This window comes from Eptatretus burgeri, chromosome 17 (genome assembly GCF_056783735.1).
Source record: "Eptatretus burgeri isolate ZD-2024b chromosome 17, Ebu_testis_v1, whole genome shotgun sequence".
NCBI classification, from domain to species: Eukaryota; Metazoa; Chordata; class Myxini; order Myxiniformes; family Myxinidae; genus Eptatretus; species Eptatretus burgeri.
The window spans coordinates 21,502,235-21,518,731 of record NC_140977.1 but is presented as its reverse complement, the minus strand read 5'-3'; the positions used below and the strand labels follow the sequence as shown (position 1 = coordinate 21,518,731).

At 48.4% G+C, this 16,497-nt stretch overlaps 1 protein-coding gene across 8 annotated transcripts in view; it reads left to right on the top strand.

Annotated features, from left to right (window-relative positions):
- Nucleotides 1-4,424, top strand: part of RAPGEF2 (Rap guanine nucleotide exchange factor 2) — a 201,489-nt gene extending 197,065 nt beyond the window's left edge. For all 8 annotated transcript variants that reach the window (XM_085861240.1, XM_085861243.1, XM_085861238.1 and 5 more), the window contains 2 exons: nt 1,097-1,666; nt 2,077-4,424. In XM_085861240.1, coding sequence (XP_085717366.1) covers nt 1,097-1,666; nt 2,077-2,102 — 596 coding nt within the window. In that variant the 3' untranslated portion in view covers nt 2,103-4,424. The remainder of the gene's footprint in view (nt 1-1,096; nt 1,667-2,076) is intronic.
- The last annotated feature ends 12,073 nt before the right edge of the window (nt 4,425-16,497 follow it).

Sequence of the window (16,497 nt, the reverse complement as noted above, 5' to 3'; positions counted from 1 at the left end):
ACACAAATATTTAATATTATTTAATGGTCAAACTTTAACTTGAAGAAAATTTGAGCATTTACCTCAGGAGTCATTGTTCGGCCAACTGGTTTCTCTAGGTCAGTGTTTCTCAAGGTGGAGCGCACGCCCCACCGGTGGGGTGTGGCAATATTTTGGTGGGGCATGAGGATTCAGAATTAATGAATTAATATATGATCGCTTTCGAGAGAAAGAGAGAGAGAAAGCTAAGAGAAATCGACTGGAAATCACGAAACGTGGTGATTTAAGGCTGAAACTGACAAAATTGGTTCCTCGAATCAAACAAATCTGCAGCCAGCGTCAAAGGCAGGGCTCCCATTGAAGTGAGTAGCAATTGAATAAAATTTTCAATAAAGTTTTCAGAAAGCCTTTTGAATACATATGTAGTATATATTGTAGTGTCTCCAATCATGGTGGGGCTTACGATTTTTTTTGAAAATCAAAGTTCGGCCTGGGACAAAAAAGGTTGAGAAACACTGCTCTAGGTATATGAACACATTCTCCATGGTTTGTCCTTGCGCTTTATGAATCGTCATACCAAACCTTGACTGAATCGGGAATTGATTTTTTCATAATTTTTTTCATTGCCCGATTTGAATGAAACTTGATACTGCACACAGCAGGAGAATGGTGAGTAAGGTGGCCCTAAAATGTTTGCGCTATCATGTACCGTTTTGGCTGTATTTCGGGGACATACATCCACATATGTATATATATATATATATATATATATATATATATATATATATATATATATATATATATATATACACATACATACAAGATGAGAGTTTTAGTAATATATAGAAGATAAATGGTGAAAAGTGGCTTGCTATTCGATTTAATGGCTTGGAAATTTGAGATGGGTTTTGCAGTAACTTATCTGGGACATTTTTCAGCAATCACAATGAGAGTAGTGATGATGATGATGATGATGATGATGATGATGATGATGATGATGAAACTACCAGAGCAATGAGGGAGAAGGAAAGGTTCTTTTTTTCTTTTTTTAATGGCAGAGGTGTTGAATTGTCAGCATTGTGTTCATAACTAGTATTTGCATTCCACCACCCTGCAGTTGGAGAAATCTGCCATCGCGCGCCACCCACACCCCCTGGCTATCATGCGTCCCGTCATGAGCGCCGGCCACCCGATTACAGTGTCGCCGTGCAACGTTCCCGTCTGGTCAACTGTGGCCCGGATGCTGCTTTGGGACTGGTTCAGCGTCCCTTGCTCGGCGAACACCCGCAACTTGCTTCCGGACGCCCACCACAACAACGACGTGATGGCCAGGTGACCGGAAGCCCACACAAACTACCTGTATCTGGACGGCCACTTGCTTCTGCATCTCCTGCTCGGCCGGTCTCTTGCTTGCAGCCCATCACGTCTTGCCCGCACGGTGTCCATGACATTGGGAACCAGTACGAATCGGCACACCAACCTGCCTTGGGTCATGTTCACAACTCTAGTTGGGATGTACAGTCACCTGGACCTACGACATCTCGAAGGCCCGGCTGGACACATCCGCGTGGAGTGCAGGTTTTGCCTGTGCTCCCACCCATGCATTTACGAAGGACTCCAGCAGCACATGCACTCCAGCATAGTGGACGAAGCTATTCCAGCTGCTATAGCACCGAGGAAACGGACGGTGGGTTTCATGAAGCGTGCAAACACTCCTCTCCTGCTACATTGATCCACCATTCACTTTAATGTGTTTTTTTGAGGAATACGAAGCCTGTCTGGAGATCATGCGTAACACTTGCTAGGAAGTGCTAGGATATCTTGCACACAAAAGTGAATTTGGATCTCTTTTTCATATCTCACATGCATTCCCTTTACTCCTCGTCCCACCTGCTTTTTCTCCCCAACCCACCACCACTCTTAATCGATTGTGTGTATGTCGAGTTATCGTGTTCACGATGGGCACCATTCAAATGAAAAGCAAGGAGAGTGTGGCAGCAGGAAGCGCACGATGGAGCGAGTCGTTGTCCTTGGCTCCGTGCACCGGCCTCAGTTCGGTTTGCATTAATTTAGGCCTGTGCTGTGGTTGTGTTACAGGTGAGGAGCAGGTATCAGCAGTTTGAAAAGGAGGGTGCAAAAGCCGATGCCCTTCAAGGGCCAGACCAAATACCGGTGTCGCAGACACGCTTGCATCGGCAGGATCAGAAATGTGGGGATTGGGGGGACCTTTTGACTTTCTCCACATGGAACACAAGTATCTGCGGCCCTTTATCATGCGGTTGACTCGCTGGCATTCCTGAAAAGCTGGCGATCATGCTTTTCGCTCTGGCTTGTAATGAGACATATCGTCGTTTTTCTGGCTGCTCGGTTACAACAAATGACTACAATGAACACAACAGGGTTTACGCTACGTCTGGACGTGCACCTTTTCAGGTTAACGGTTCCCTTTCGTTTTTACTTCGGTTTTTACTTGCTGCTTACTCAATTCTCATCATAATGCCAGTTGCACCTGTGATGTCAGCGGCACCATCTGGGCGTTGGCAGTTTGTTGCTCGCTCTCTGTCGTGCCGCAGGTTGCCTACGACACACTAATTATGTACGTACAGACTGTGCTGTGGTTTGCCTTTGGTGCACAGTTATTCTCCATCTTCGTGGCTCTCGTTGTAACGCGTCTTATGCAACTTTATATCGAAATGTAGCCGTGGCAGAGGTCCCCCCCTCCCAAATATCCTATTTCCTATTTGTACCGTTTCTCGACGCAAGCCGACCTGACGTTGTAATATACCGAAAGCTTTATGTTTATACTGTTACAAAGTCGTCACGACTATGTTTTTAACCGTGTTGTTGGATGTGTAAGGGATACTTGCAGACTGCTTGATGCCGGGCAGTTTTTGCTTTTATTGGGTTGTTGCGCGGTTGAGGAAGGGGAGGGGGAGTGCGAGTGTGTGAGCAAGTGGACAATTTTTGCCTTACTGAGACATGAGCTGCTCCTTTTGTGGCCGTGAACGTCCCAGTATGGATAAGAGTGTACTGTCTAAATGCTGGTCAAAGGAACGACACCGTGCCGGACACCGATGTGCCGCGTCGAGCATCCACGTACCCGCTCGTCTGACACGAAGGCCACAAGCACATTCCAAGCATGCTTAGCCTAAACGCTCCGATAAACCTTTTACTAAACGGCAGAAAATCAACAAGCAGTCGGCTTAAAGTTTCAGATAAATCCTATTTTTAACCTGGATTTCCCTTCCTGTCCCTCTCCGGCCATACATTGGTAAGGGACAGTCAAATTTGCACACTCGTGAGAGCCACACCAATCAGGGCTGTTTAGATAACTTAGAAATCGGTCCGAATTATTTTTTACGGATACAGAGTCTATTTGAATCCGCTTTATATATATATATTTCAGAATCACGTGGTCTCGAGACAAACCGTTTTGTTTGTTTTGGGTTTTTTTGTAAAGTGTTGCCCACTGAGTTTTCTTTTTCTTTTTTCAGTAGGAAGACTATAGAATACGGAAGGCGCCGTGTAGTGTTAGCGAGCAAAAGTGCCCCGACCGAGGTATCATTTGGACGGCAAGCCATTCTCACGGTTTGTAATCATGCTTGTGTTTTGCAAACACAGTACTACACTAAATATTGTGCAGGGATGACACTTCGATGTTCCTTCAATCATGATGGCAGGCGTGATCCGTGAGGAATGAGCACGGCGAACGGATTCCTCTTCCTTGTCGTGTGTTTTTGGTTTTTCCTTCGAGCAATTACCTTGTGAGCAAAGTTTTGTTTTTCGTTTCTTCCTTTTCCAATTTTGTACCAAACGGCGAGCAAAACGGTTCGCCGATTTACCTTGAACAAGGCCGGTTCATTTATCACGCGACACTAAAGCTGGAATCGACTTTCGAATCAAACAAATCCATTGGGAATGGTGGAGGGACCGAAGGGCGGTTCGTCCGTCGTGGGTCGAGCGTTCGAGTTCCATCAAAAACCCGAATGCAAACGCACAAAGCCAGTTTTGCAGACCCTGTGTATCTATCGGTTGTTCTTGGCTGAGCGACGTTGACATATGAGTAGCCTCGCATATAACCCGTGATATTTTGTGACTGTCTTAACCATAACTTTGTACACGAGCGATGTTTACAGAACACAATTCATTTTATTTTGTTTTTTTTCATGATTTTTAAATCGTGAGCACGAGGAGATGGCATTCAACCTCCCGTGGCCGAATGGGAGCGGTGTTGTAGGTTGTGTGCAGATGTATATGTGCATCACATATTTATTACTCCCATGGAATTCGTACAAACTGATGTTGCATTATAACGCTACGATCCGGGCCACTATTTTGGATGCACATTAAATGTGTATTATTCAAGCCTTAACTTCTTTCCCAAGCCCTCATGTCAAACCTGTTGTAAAGATGTCGGTGACTGATTAAACGCAGTGATGAAAATATGCAGAGAGAGGGTGCACCTCCTTCGCGCAACGTCCCCCCCGACCGTCTCGACGGCGGTCGTTTCGAATGAAAGATTTGAGTTTGTTCGAGGAGGACTCGGAACGGTTTCGTGTCGAAGTTGATCAAATCCTGTTGCTTGCGTCGCTCGACTGTGCAACCACACATGATCACCACGAGGAATGGTGTTTTAAAGTGCTGTGTTCCATGTGGTACATCTATTTTGATTAAGTTTGTGATGCTTGAGCGTGTGATTCTTTTTCATCTTTCGTACGTAGCACATGGTTGCAGGTGGCGTCATTTGCTGTTGGCGCAGCTGCGTCGTCGATGCAGTGCCCACCCGTAGGTCAGAGCGCCGGCGATAGCTCACCTGCTCTTCCTGAAGAACACCGTGGGATCTCTAACATCTACCAACTAATGCCGGCAGACAGGACGCCCAGATTGACGTCCATCCGAGGGACGGCACACACGTTGATGAAATGCACGTTTGATTAGCAATTCCTTTTGGTGAAGCGAAGCTCAAATTCGCAAACGTGTTTGAGTTAACCAATCTTCAACGAATCGAGGACTCTCAACATGGAAGTGATGACGTACGATGAGGATTGTGAGCGGTATGACGCACATGTTCACATTGCTGTGTTTCTATTTGGATCGGTCTACGCGTTGATGCAAAAGCCCATCTCGAATCGCGTTAGCTAACCCCTTTCGACCGTCCAGTTGGTTGCGTGAGAGTACCCCAGCACCCCAACAGAAAGTATCACCATGGCTTGTTCTCAAACCAGCACACTTGCACTTGATTTTGCCGCAATGACACAAATGCACGCAGTACGAGTTCACCATTGGTAAAACCAGACGGTCAAAGAGGTCCCTCGACGATTGTCGTACCACCATCCAGTCACCTGTTTGTGACTGTCGGCCCGCGGTCAGCGAAGTGTAAATATAGAAGCCGCACAAACTTTCAAAGACTCCCAGGCAATGGCCCGATAGTCCTCTGATGCTGAGCCTGGCTTTCCGCTTGGAATGAGTCGTCCCTCGATTGTGCATCAAGTTGACGTTTTCAATGCACAGGAGTTTCAATAAATAAATGAAGTTCAAGACGTTCAACAGATAGTTGTATAAGTAAGAAATGAAGTTAAAACATCCATCCTCGATTCACTATTTTGATGTTTAAACGATCACGGAGGCTCTCGACGTATTATCATTACACAAGTGCTTCGTTACTTCATCTACATGTGAGTAAAACGACACACAGTTTTAATCACGTTCTGGAAATTACTCGAGAGGTTTTAAAACCGTGTGTACGTCCATCAGTTTCTGGCGTACGTTGAATTGGCCCGGGAATTCCAGTCTTAAGAGATTTTAATGCATTAGCATTCTTCGAATGTTTGCACCGAATGCTGAACCAACAATATGACGACGGTTGTTGCTGTGGCTGCCCAGTTGATGGCGCTTCCTTGGAAGTGCAAACTGGCCACTTCATCTCTACCAGCCTTTGGTGCCGCTTCATGTGGAGTCTTGTGTCGGCTTTTCGTGTGCCGAACGATTCCAACGCAGGAATGCATCGTCTTCATGAAATAACACGTTTTTATTTAAGCAGGTACTTACTCAGCAAAGCAATGCTTGTCTTGCACGACAATGCTATTTACTCAGTGGAAGTTATTTGACGGGAAAGCGCATCCTGAACACGTTTTGCACTTTTTGTGTGCAGATGGACTGACCGAATTCGACATGAATTGGTTCAATATGTATAGTGTCGGCCTATCGGAGCATTTTTAATTGGTCGTGCCTGATATGAAATTTTGCGCATCGATGTTGAGAACGTGCGTTGCTCGTCTGAGCAAAGGTCCAATTGCCTCGTGCCTTTGCACCGAGGCCGTAGCAATCGAAAGTTCCAGGGATTTGACGAATGGGATTCAGAATTTTCGGACTGTTTGCGCAGCCGATGGTACGGGTGCTTGGCATCTTAATGTGCGATATTGCCCTGCACACGCGAAGCGAAAAGTGGGGTTAAGCAATTGGCTCACTTTGTCTGTCCGTCTGTGTCTGGAAACGTCGCTTATGAACGAAGAACAACATGATTTTCAGCAAGAACAACAGCACAGAGAGAGAGAGGTGAGTTTTTTTTTTTTGTGGTGCAGCCGCTTCAATATTTGGTACGTCCATACATCCGTCCGTCAAAAAATTTCAGCCGCTGAATTGACACAAGAGGGACCTCTAGCTGCCTAGCATCATGAGAAGGAAATGCAAAACTGCACCGCTTCCTTCGGACGTGGGTGCGTTTTTAGTTTTAGTTTTAGTTTTTTTAAAAAAAATCTCTACTGTATCTGCATGTCTGGTTGTGAAACAAAATGGAAAATCCTTCCAAACAGGAAAGCTACTCTTTTTAGCGAAGTCATAAAGACCACAAACGGACACGAAGAACGAATGTAACGTGTCAAATATGGTGGTGTAAAAGACTCTGCAGCAACGGTGCTAAACTTCCAGAATTATTTTTTTCTCCAACCTTTAAAATCTTAATTTTATTTCAATTGAATTATATTGTTGTGGATTCTCGCCCGTTCGGCGTGCGGACGACCGCCTCAGCCCAATTGCGGCCGCACGTGCCCACCGAACGAGCAATCCAGTCATAGCTTCCGGATCAACGCCGAAACCCAGCTACGGGTGTTTGTATAACACCATAGATCAGCCAACTCTTCCGTCCACGCGCTACAGGGTCAATCGCTGAATTATTGATGTACCTAATTATTCGCGCAGACAGAAATGCCAGGGATCTACACCTCAACAGGACCTGCAAGAAAACGAGCCGCTTTACGCAGCTCGTTTCGTATGCGATTGCCGAGCGGTTATACATCGCCAAATCCCGTCGGACTCGATTATCTTATCGGTGTTAAAAACCAGCTAACATTCCGAACGCTCCATGGCAGTCAATGAGAGGAAGGGACGCAACGAGCGGGTGACATTTAACAATGGGGACATTTATTTGAACACAGGCAATGCAATGAATGGGGGGATGCGAAAAAGACACGAGCAAAAAATTCTACAGCCGAGTTCTATTCCAATGTGAAGCAAATACAACACAGGCACTTAACAGTTTCCTACTTATTAGACGGGCCCACGGACACACGTACGCACACACACACACACCCAATAAATGGTGGCTGATGCCTTTACTAACGGACTCCAGCTCGGAGGACAGATGAGCTGAAACCCAGAAACTATCTCGAACCTCTCCACCTCGTGTGGTCTTCAAGCTGCTCGGACCCAGGCTCCAGCGAGAGCGAGCTGGATTCAATCGCCGTGAGCCGCGATCCTTCCCGAGCTCCAGAGAATCCTCTCGCGCTTCCGAACACGTGCTGGTCAGACGAGGCACCGATCCTTCCCATCGATGAGGCCGATGAGTCGCACCAAGCCAGGAACCAAGCGGAGAACAAAGAGCTCCACGAAACAAGAAGAGCCAGCCGAGCAACCAGCTCAACTCTCTTCCGATGAACAAAGCCTCTCACAACACGAACCAAGAGCAAGAAGCCACCACCAGCAGCTCAAGCCGAGCAACCAGCTCAACTCTCTTCCGATGAACAAAGCGAGGACCAAGAACTCCGAGCCGAGCAGAACCCGAAGGCCTGCTGAAAATCCAAGCCGAAGAAAAAAGCTTACAAAAAGCCTCAACCCTAACCTGAGCCAAGCAGAAGCCGAAGCTCCACTGAACAACCACCCGAACCAACTCAGGATCTCTTCCTTATTCTCCTCTGCACTTCCCCCGCTCCCGGCGTGACTCATCTCCCCGTGCCCGCCAAACCGCGGGTGGGAGGGAGTTGTTTACGTCCCGTGATTCAGGACGGGAGGGCTCTTCTTCCTCTTCGCAGAAGAGGGGGAGGGGCGTCTCCATTGTGTCGTGATCGCTCCCTATATATTAAATTGAATCGCAGCACACTTAATCGATTTCTGCCCATTAAACAATGGAAGGTGAGCTATCTCGGGAACAAGCACTTATCGACATAACTGACTAAAGGAACCTGTATGTTGTGTGCAATCGAATTCCCAAATTCGTAGCACTACCCCCTCCCCTTTTTACAGACTCGTCCCAAGTCGTCAAATTTTCATGTGACCAGCATGTGTAAGTTTTCCCCTAGTACGTTTTACCTTTGAATCCCTGAGTGCGACATTTCTTTGTACGTGTCCCAAAAATAAATAACTTAATGCGCTGCGTAACTAACTAAACAAACTCTCACAGACTCATTCGGACAACTTAACTAAAATTGCTGGTGCTAAAACAAACATGCAGGTGCGGTACAACTTATCAACAATTTTCATTTAACTTAACAATTACATTACCATGGCCCAGGACCTGTGATGTGTGAAAGGTAAAAGTCATTACAAAGTCATTGGTGCAGGGGAATGGATGGATGGTCACAAAAACAAATGAACATGATGGATGCACGGGCTGCCTGCAGGGCAGTCCTTGCAAAACTGGATGATCCTGGTGCACATGGTTGTGGATGGACACAGGGGCAGATGCAAACAAGGGCTAGCAGGCATGGGGTCATGGCAGAGGCAGGGAAACGAGGCATGGCAAGGCAAGTCCATGCAGAACAGGCGGCTGCAGCACAACAGACCAGCAGGTGAAGCTGGCCGGCCTCTGGTGTGGTTCCATCAGGTCTGGAGGGAGTGCGGTGGTGCCAGCCGCTCTGAAGGCGGGCTCGGACCTAGCCTACTGTCTCCCCTCACTCTCGCCTTTGCCTGTCTCTGTTCATATCCACTCCCTTAATTTGCCACACAACACAACAAAATTTAGCCCCTCTTTATTTTTATGATTTTCATTTCCCTTTTATAATCGTCTCCCTAACCCCCTTTATCGTCATTGTCCAGCTAACCTATCTCGTCAACCTAGCCTACTCCCAACCCCTACGTTCCCTCTCTGGAGGGGAATAGGGAGAGACTAGCGTCCTGTCTCGAGGTCCTCAGAGTTCAGCGATCTACCAAGGTGGGTCCAGCGGCCTACAACGAGCGAAGGGATGGTTGGTGCGAAGGGGTACATCTCCTAACTACCCTAACATTCATTAACCTGAAATTACCCCAGGGCTTTCCAAAAACGCCTCACACTTTTAAACTATCGGTTCTAAAAACCATGATTCCCGTCGCCTGTGTTGGTGTCCATTATAAATTTGGGCCTTGCCCTCAAATTTTCATTCATGCCCTCGCACAATTTCCTGGCTGGGCAGCGTGGCTCAACTGGCAGGAACTCCCCTCTGCCGAACTCTAACCATGGCACCCCCAGGCCCGCAGGCTGCCTCCGAGCCTAGCTGCTCCCTATGAACGCGGGGGGTTGCCCTCTCTGGCAATGCCCACGAGGCGTGTTGATGCCACGGGTCCCTTTCCGAGGGTCGCCCGTGCCCACTGCACTGCCCCCGTGGCATTCTGCCGCGACGGGTCCCGTTTACGACAGGTCGCCCGTGCCCACTACGCTATCCCGGCCCCTCCTGGGCCCTTGGCCTACTCTGGCCGACTCATCCGGTGCCCGGGATGCCCACTAAACAAAACTCACCTTTCCACAGCCACGCTCCCAGCCGGTCCATGAACTCTTGCACCCCTCCAAATGGGTTTCGTGCCTTCTCTCGACACCAACAAAACGACCTCCTGTTGGTAAATTTAACGACCCACTAGCTAACATGAAACTGACCCCGGGGTCACTTGGGTGGGAATCATTCCTCCCCCAACCAGTCATTCGCACCATGCATACCACATTCGCTCCACTCACACACTTGGGCCCACTGTCCCACATTCATTCCTCACACACTTTCCATTTCACAACTCGCACCAACACTCGCTATTGCCATCCTTCCTAATTAAATCCCCTGACTAACTCGTGCTCCCTCGTCATCCCTTAAAACTCATGCACGTTCCATTTACTCTACGATGCTAAGCTACGTCTCCACTACACATTTCCAGTGTGTCCGTGTCTCCGAAAATCCAAAAATTCCCATTTCCTCAATCTAAACTGAAATCCCTCTAACTAATCCATTCCACATGCTCCATGAGGAACAACCCATGTCCCCATGAAGCCAGTCTAACTATCGCTAACCCATCCCCCTAATTAGTACTTCCTGTGCCCCCTAGCAAGGGCGTCTTCTACCCCTTGCCCAGGGAATCATGTTTACTCAAAGTGGCGAGGCTTGCTTTGCTCTTCTTTTTTTTTTTTTTTCTTTTTTTCCCTATGCGCACCAGCGCGGCAATTCACAAACCGAGCTTTCTTCCTGTGACGTCATGGCAGTTGTTCGAGCTTCGCACTCCCCGTCCCTTCTCGGATGGTAACATCCAGCAGGGATTCCCTTCTGCCGGATTCCAACCATTTGTGCAACTACGACGTCACCCTGCGCATCCCAAGCAAGCCTCGCTTTTCGCGGGGTTCCCCACGCGAGCACATGTGCTCTGCCTGTCCGTAACCCGTGCCGCGGAATCTCCGATGACGTCATTCGCACCCCGAACCTGCGCGATCTCTCGCGCAAGCCGGGATACGCGTAACGCATCGGGGAAGCCGCTTCGCACGCTCCGCGAACAGAACGCACGGCGCAGGCCACACGGAGCTTTACAAACACACTCGCCCGGAGAACCCGTCCGAATCAAATTCACATTTCCAGCCTAACTTCTGTCCGTCTGCGGGGTCGGCTTGTATCCACCGCGGACTTTTCCCGACCGGATTTCACTCGCGTAGGCGCGCACGTGGCGGCCTCGTGCGAAGTCCGAAGGCGGACCCCGCGCGCGCTGCTGTGCGAATCTGGCACGGTCACCAAAACAGCCTCAACCGCTACACGGCCTTTGTCCCTAGTCTGGCTCCGTCTTCGTCGCCATTCAACACATGCACCCCCACCTGCCATGACGCTCACAAACCGCGCCATGATACCCGGACAGGCGGTTGCGGTCCTGCATACCAACCGCCATCTCCCTCTCATACCGCGTCCTCACACATGCGGTTTCTCTCACACACGGCCTTTCACCCACGCATGCCATTTTACTTACGCACGCCATTTCACTCGTACTATGCGCGCGTTTCAACACGCATTTCGGCACACTCGCAAACACACACACCGGGACAATTACACTGGGGATTCTCGCTACCACAAGGGATCCCGGGACCTCCATACCCCCCAAGCTCCGCGTGTACCCGTTAACAGCACTCGCTCCCCCCCCCAACTCGCAAAGCTCGACCGGACCCACCTCGTCGCGATCTGCTTCAATGGGGCACATCGTCTCCCTCCGTTCCTGAAGAAGGCTAATCCTGCTGCTCGCACCGGGTCACGACACATTCCGCCAACTCATCCCCGTTGTCCTCCACTACCTCAACCTGTGTGTGCTCATCTTTCACCCCGTCGAAGTCACCCTCTATCTCCTGTGTCTCTGTTATTTCTGTCACCTCCTTCATTATCTCCCTCGTCTCTATGTGTCTGGTACACGTCTCAGTCACCCCATTTAATTTTTCCCTCTCTGTCACCGTCACCTTTACGAGTCTCGCCCAACACGTCTCCCGAATTATTGTGACCTTGCCCGTTTCCATTGCGGGTTCGACACACTCCCCCCTCGCTCGTTCGCTCCGCCACATGGCGCCGCCATGATTCCTCTTCTGCCCGTCCTTATTGCCTTCTGCCCTTCCTGGAGGTTTCGCCCCATGCGCTGCATCTCACCCCTCATTGCCTCCGTGTGCGCATCCATTTTGCTTTGCATGCCATCCATGCTGTTTTTTATTTCTTCCTTCATTTCGCCTTGCATCGCTTGCATCATTTTCATCAACACTTCAATGCCCGATGGCTCTAACAGAACCGATCCGCCGCGATCGGTCGCAGTCTCTCTGGAGGCGTGGGTTCGAATCCCACTTCTGACACCAGTGTTGTGGATTCTCGCCCGTTCGGCGTGCGGACGACCGCCTCAGCCCAATTGCGGCCGCACGCGCCCACCGAACGAGCAATCCAGTCGTAGCTTCCAGATCAACGCCGAAACCCAGCTACGGGTGTTTTTACAACACCATAGATCAGCCAACTCTTCTGTCCACGTGCTACAGGGTCAATCGCCGAATTATCGATATACCTAATTATTCGTGCAGACAGAAATGCCAGGGATCTACACCTCAACGGGACCTGCACGAAAACGAGCCGCTTTACGCACCTCGTTTCGTATGCGATTGCCGAATGGTTATATATCGCCAAGTCCCGTCGGACCCGATTATCTTATCGGTGTTAAAAACCAGCGAACATTCCGAACGCTCCATGGCAGTCAATGAGAGGAAGGGACGCAACGATCGGGTGACATTTAACAATGGGGACATTTATTTGAACACAGGCAATGCAATGAATGGGGGGATGGGGATTAAGACACGAGCAAAAAATCCTACAGCCGAGTTCTATTCCAATGTGAAGCAAATACAACACAGGCACTTAACAGTTTCCTACTTATTAGACGGGCCCACGGACACACGTACGCGCACACACACACACACCCAATAAATGGTGGCTGATGCCTTTAATAACGGACTCCAGCTTGGAGGACAGATGAGCTGAAACCCAGAACCTATCGTGAACCTCTCCACCTCGTGTGGTCTTCAAGCGGCTCAGACCCGGGCTCCAGCGAGAGCGAGCTGGATTCAATCGCCGTGAGCCACGATCCTTCCCAAGCTCCAGCGAATCCTCTCGCGCTTCCGAACACATGCTGGTCAGACGAGGCGCCGATCCTTCCCGTCGCTTCCCCGAGGAACCACCTCCAAGATGAGGCCGATGAGTCGCACCAAGCCGGGAACCAAGCGGAGAACAAAGAGCTCCACAAACCAAGAAGAGCCAGCCGAGCAACCAGCTCAACTCTTTTCCGACGAACAAAGCCTCTCACAACACGAACCAAGAGCAAGAAGCCACCACCAGCAGCTCGAAACAAGCAACCAGCTCAACTCTCTTCCGATGAACAAAGCGAGGACCAAGAACTCCGAGCCGAACAGAACCCGAAGGCCTGCTGAAAATCCAAGCCGAAGCAAAAAGCTTACAAAAAGCCTCAACCCTAACCCGATCCAAGCAGAAGCCGAAGCTCCACTGAACAACCACCCGAACCAACTCAGGATCTCTTCCTTATTCTCCTCCGCCCTTCCCCCGCTCCCGGCGTGACTCATCTCCCCATGCCCGCACAACCACGGGTGGGAGGGAGTAGTTTATGTCCCGTGATTCAGGACGGGAGGGCTCTTCTTCCTCTTCGCAGAAGAGGGGGAGGGGCGTCTCCATTGTGTCGTGATCTCTCCCCATCTATTAAATTGAATCGCAGCGCACTTAATCGATTTCTGCCCATTAAACAATGGAAGGTGAGCTATCTAGCGAACATGCACTTATCGACATAACTGACTAAAGGAACCTGCATGTTGGTGTGCAATCGAATTCCCAAATTCGTAACATTATGCTTGAACACAGGAGAACACAAATGGCCTTTTGGTACTTTCAAAACCCTTCCATTTAGCGGTAGTTGGACAAAATATTATGCCATTTTACATCATCTCGACCAATTAAATTTGCTGCTCGCAGACCCTGCTTATTTCCTTTTTTTAATTTCTTAAGACTGTGTGGAATAAGATGTTCTCTGAACTCTACTTAGTAAATGTTACCATCATAAATGGCATATTCCACACAAAAAGCCATGGTTTTGCGTGTCGTACTGTCACATCTACACAGTAGGTATTGATTCTGCCTGCCAATCCGTACCTGAAATCTGGGCAGCCGCTGTGAAAAACAATGGCAAAAGGTTCATGAAAAACAACTGTATGTCGTCCGTATCAATATGCGATGCATGAAGTGATTGGCAAGGAGACGACAAAAGGGAAGACACCGTTACCAGGACACTTGATAATCCCATTAGGATACCAATAACTTGAATGAATTGACATTTATAGGATTTCATGACTTCCAATCAAGGAATCTCAACCTCTTTATCATTTAAGTTTTATCCAACTTGGAGAAACCTGTTCAATATAAGCCACAAGGCGACGCTGTAGACCAATTCGGTGAATCGGACCGCATGCAACGAGCAGAAGTTTGAGTGAGCTGTTGCTGCCCCCTTTTCCTAAAATGCGGAGCATGCAAAGATCAAGCTATGAATATTGTTTCGATTTATAAGAATTATTTTTGTTGTAGAAAGCCAAATGGGTGAGACCTACCTTTTCTTTCAGCTTTGAACTCCTTAACCCCACCTTTTCTCCCGCCTCTTCCCCCCTTCCCCCTATGCTTTTCCTCCTTTATTTAAGCCACTAGATCTTAGAGGTTGGCAATCACCTTAAAGAAACAGAGACTGGAATATTTTGTTGTTCTCACCGTCGGCCAAGAATATTGGAAGTGTTCCATCTTTACAGTGGTATTAAAAAGATTTGATTAAAATCAGGAAAAATATTGAGAGAAATGTCCTTTAAGGAGTCAAATAGCCAGTCTTAATGATGTCAACAATCACGCTTGAACCACCCGGTTATAAAGAAGGTTAACAGCCCCCGATGTCCCATCGACGCTGACAGCTGTCGAAACTTGACATGGACCCCATCCTTCTCTGTTAATCAAGTCCAAAATAAACCCCCATATCCTTGTTTGTGGCTTTGACCCGAATCAGTTTGTCATTATCCCCTTATTCTTGCAGCGAGAGCTGGGACGAACAGCTGGTGTGTTCAAAGCCGAGGAAGTGGCGAAAAGGACCTATGTTCTGGGTGAGGAGTTGCTAATATGGAACAATCAAGTGAGATCAGCTAAAACTAATGATCATGTGCATATCGTCATAAAGTAAATCAATCATTTTCCCTGAAAGCACGTTTAATGAAGAGTCATTAGTTACTAATGCATCTCGCCCAAACTTGGACACCCTTCTGTTGTCAACTACTACAATGTTGTGCAGGGTGCAGTCCTTGAACCGTTGCTTTGGGTTGGTCGAGTTGGCTGCTCGTCCTAATCCAATACGTCTAGCCTGGGTTTGAATCTCGACCCAGCTATAAACTGGCATCTTGGTGTTTCGCATATAGGGCGACGCATTAATGCATGCGTCGTCCATCAGGTGGATGCTAAGCTGGAAGACCCGTCTGCTCGCATTCGTGGACGTTAAAGATCGCACAGTATCCTTCACGAATAGTAGACGAGTTATTGCCGTCATTCTGAACAAATTACAAATTCCTGCACTCAGTCGAGTAGACTGTGTCTGAGTGGAGACCCGTCCAGGATTGTAAACCTGAGCCAAGAAATTGTTTCGACAGAACCGACTCTGTTTTGAGCATGGAGTACGAGTACTGTATCGCAATTTGTCTCATATGGAGTCATACTGATGGTGGCAAGGTGTGCTGTGACTTCCATGGTAACTTTGTGTAAAGCATCACAGATACCTCATTCATCAACATCCTTCAACTCGACATGCTGTGATTTCTAGGAGACACTGGCCCTGTGGACGAGTCAATCTTTCAGTGCATTGCTGCGATGGATGTGAATCATTGAAGAATGCGGCGCTGTCACATATTGTTCACCACGGCTTAAGTTTGAGTTTTTACCAACATCAAATTGTTCCACCACATAAAAAATTCAATCCACAGTTGCAACTTCCGAGTCGGTAGGACATTGTCCGAGAGATCCTATGGAAGACGTTGTTCAGTGGACGGAGGTTGTGTTTTTTTTTTTGTTTTTTTTTTTTTTTTGTATACCTTGGTCGAGGCTCGTATGAGAGCTAACACACAACTCACAGCAAGGAGGCATGAGACAAGAGGGGCGGGAGTGGAAGGGACAAAACAGTGGGGAACAGACACAGGTGAACTGTGGAAGGGAGAGGGATGGGGATGGGACGGGGAACATGGCGAGGAGAAGATGGACATTACAGGGACTTTCAGGAAGGAAAGCAGGAGAATTGAAGGAAGTGGGCTTGGGTGGATTATCGGGGGTAGAAAAGATCGAGGATTTGGATGGGGGAAGATAAGAGGTGGTGGTGAACAGCTGTTTTGAAAGCCTGGAGGGAAGAATGGGAAAGAATAGAGTGAGGAAGTTTATTCCAAAGGCGGGAAAAAAGAGGAATGAAAGAGTGAAGATGAGCAGTGATTCG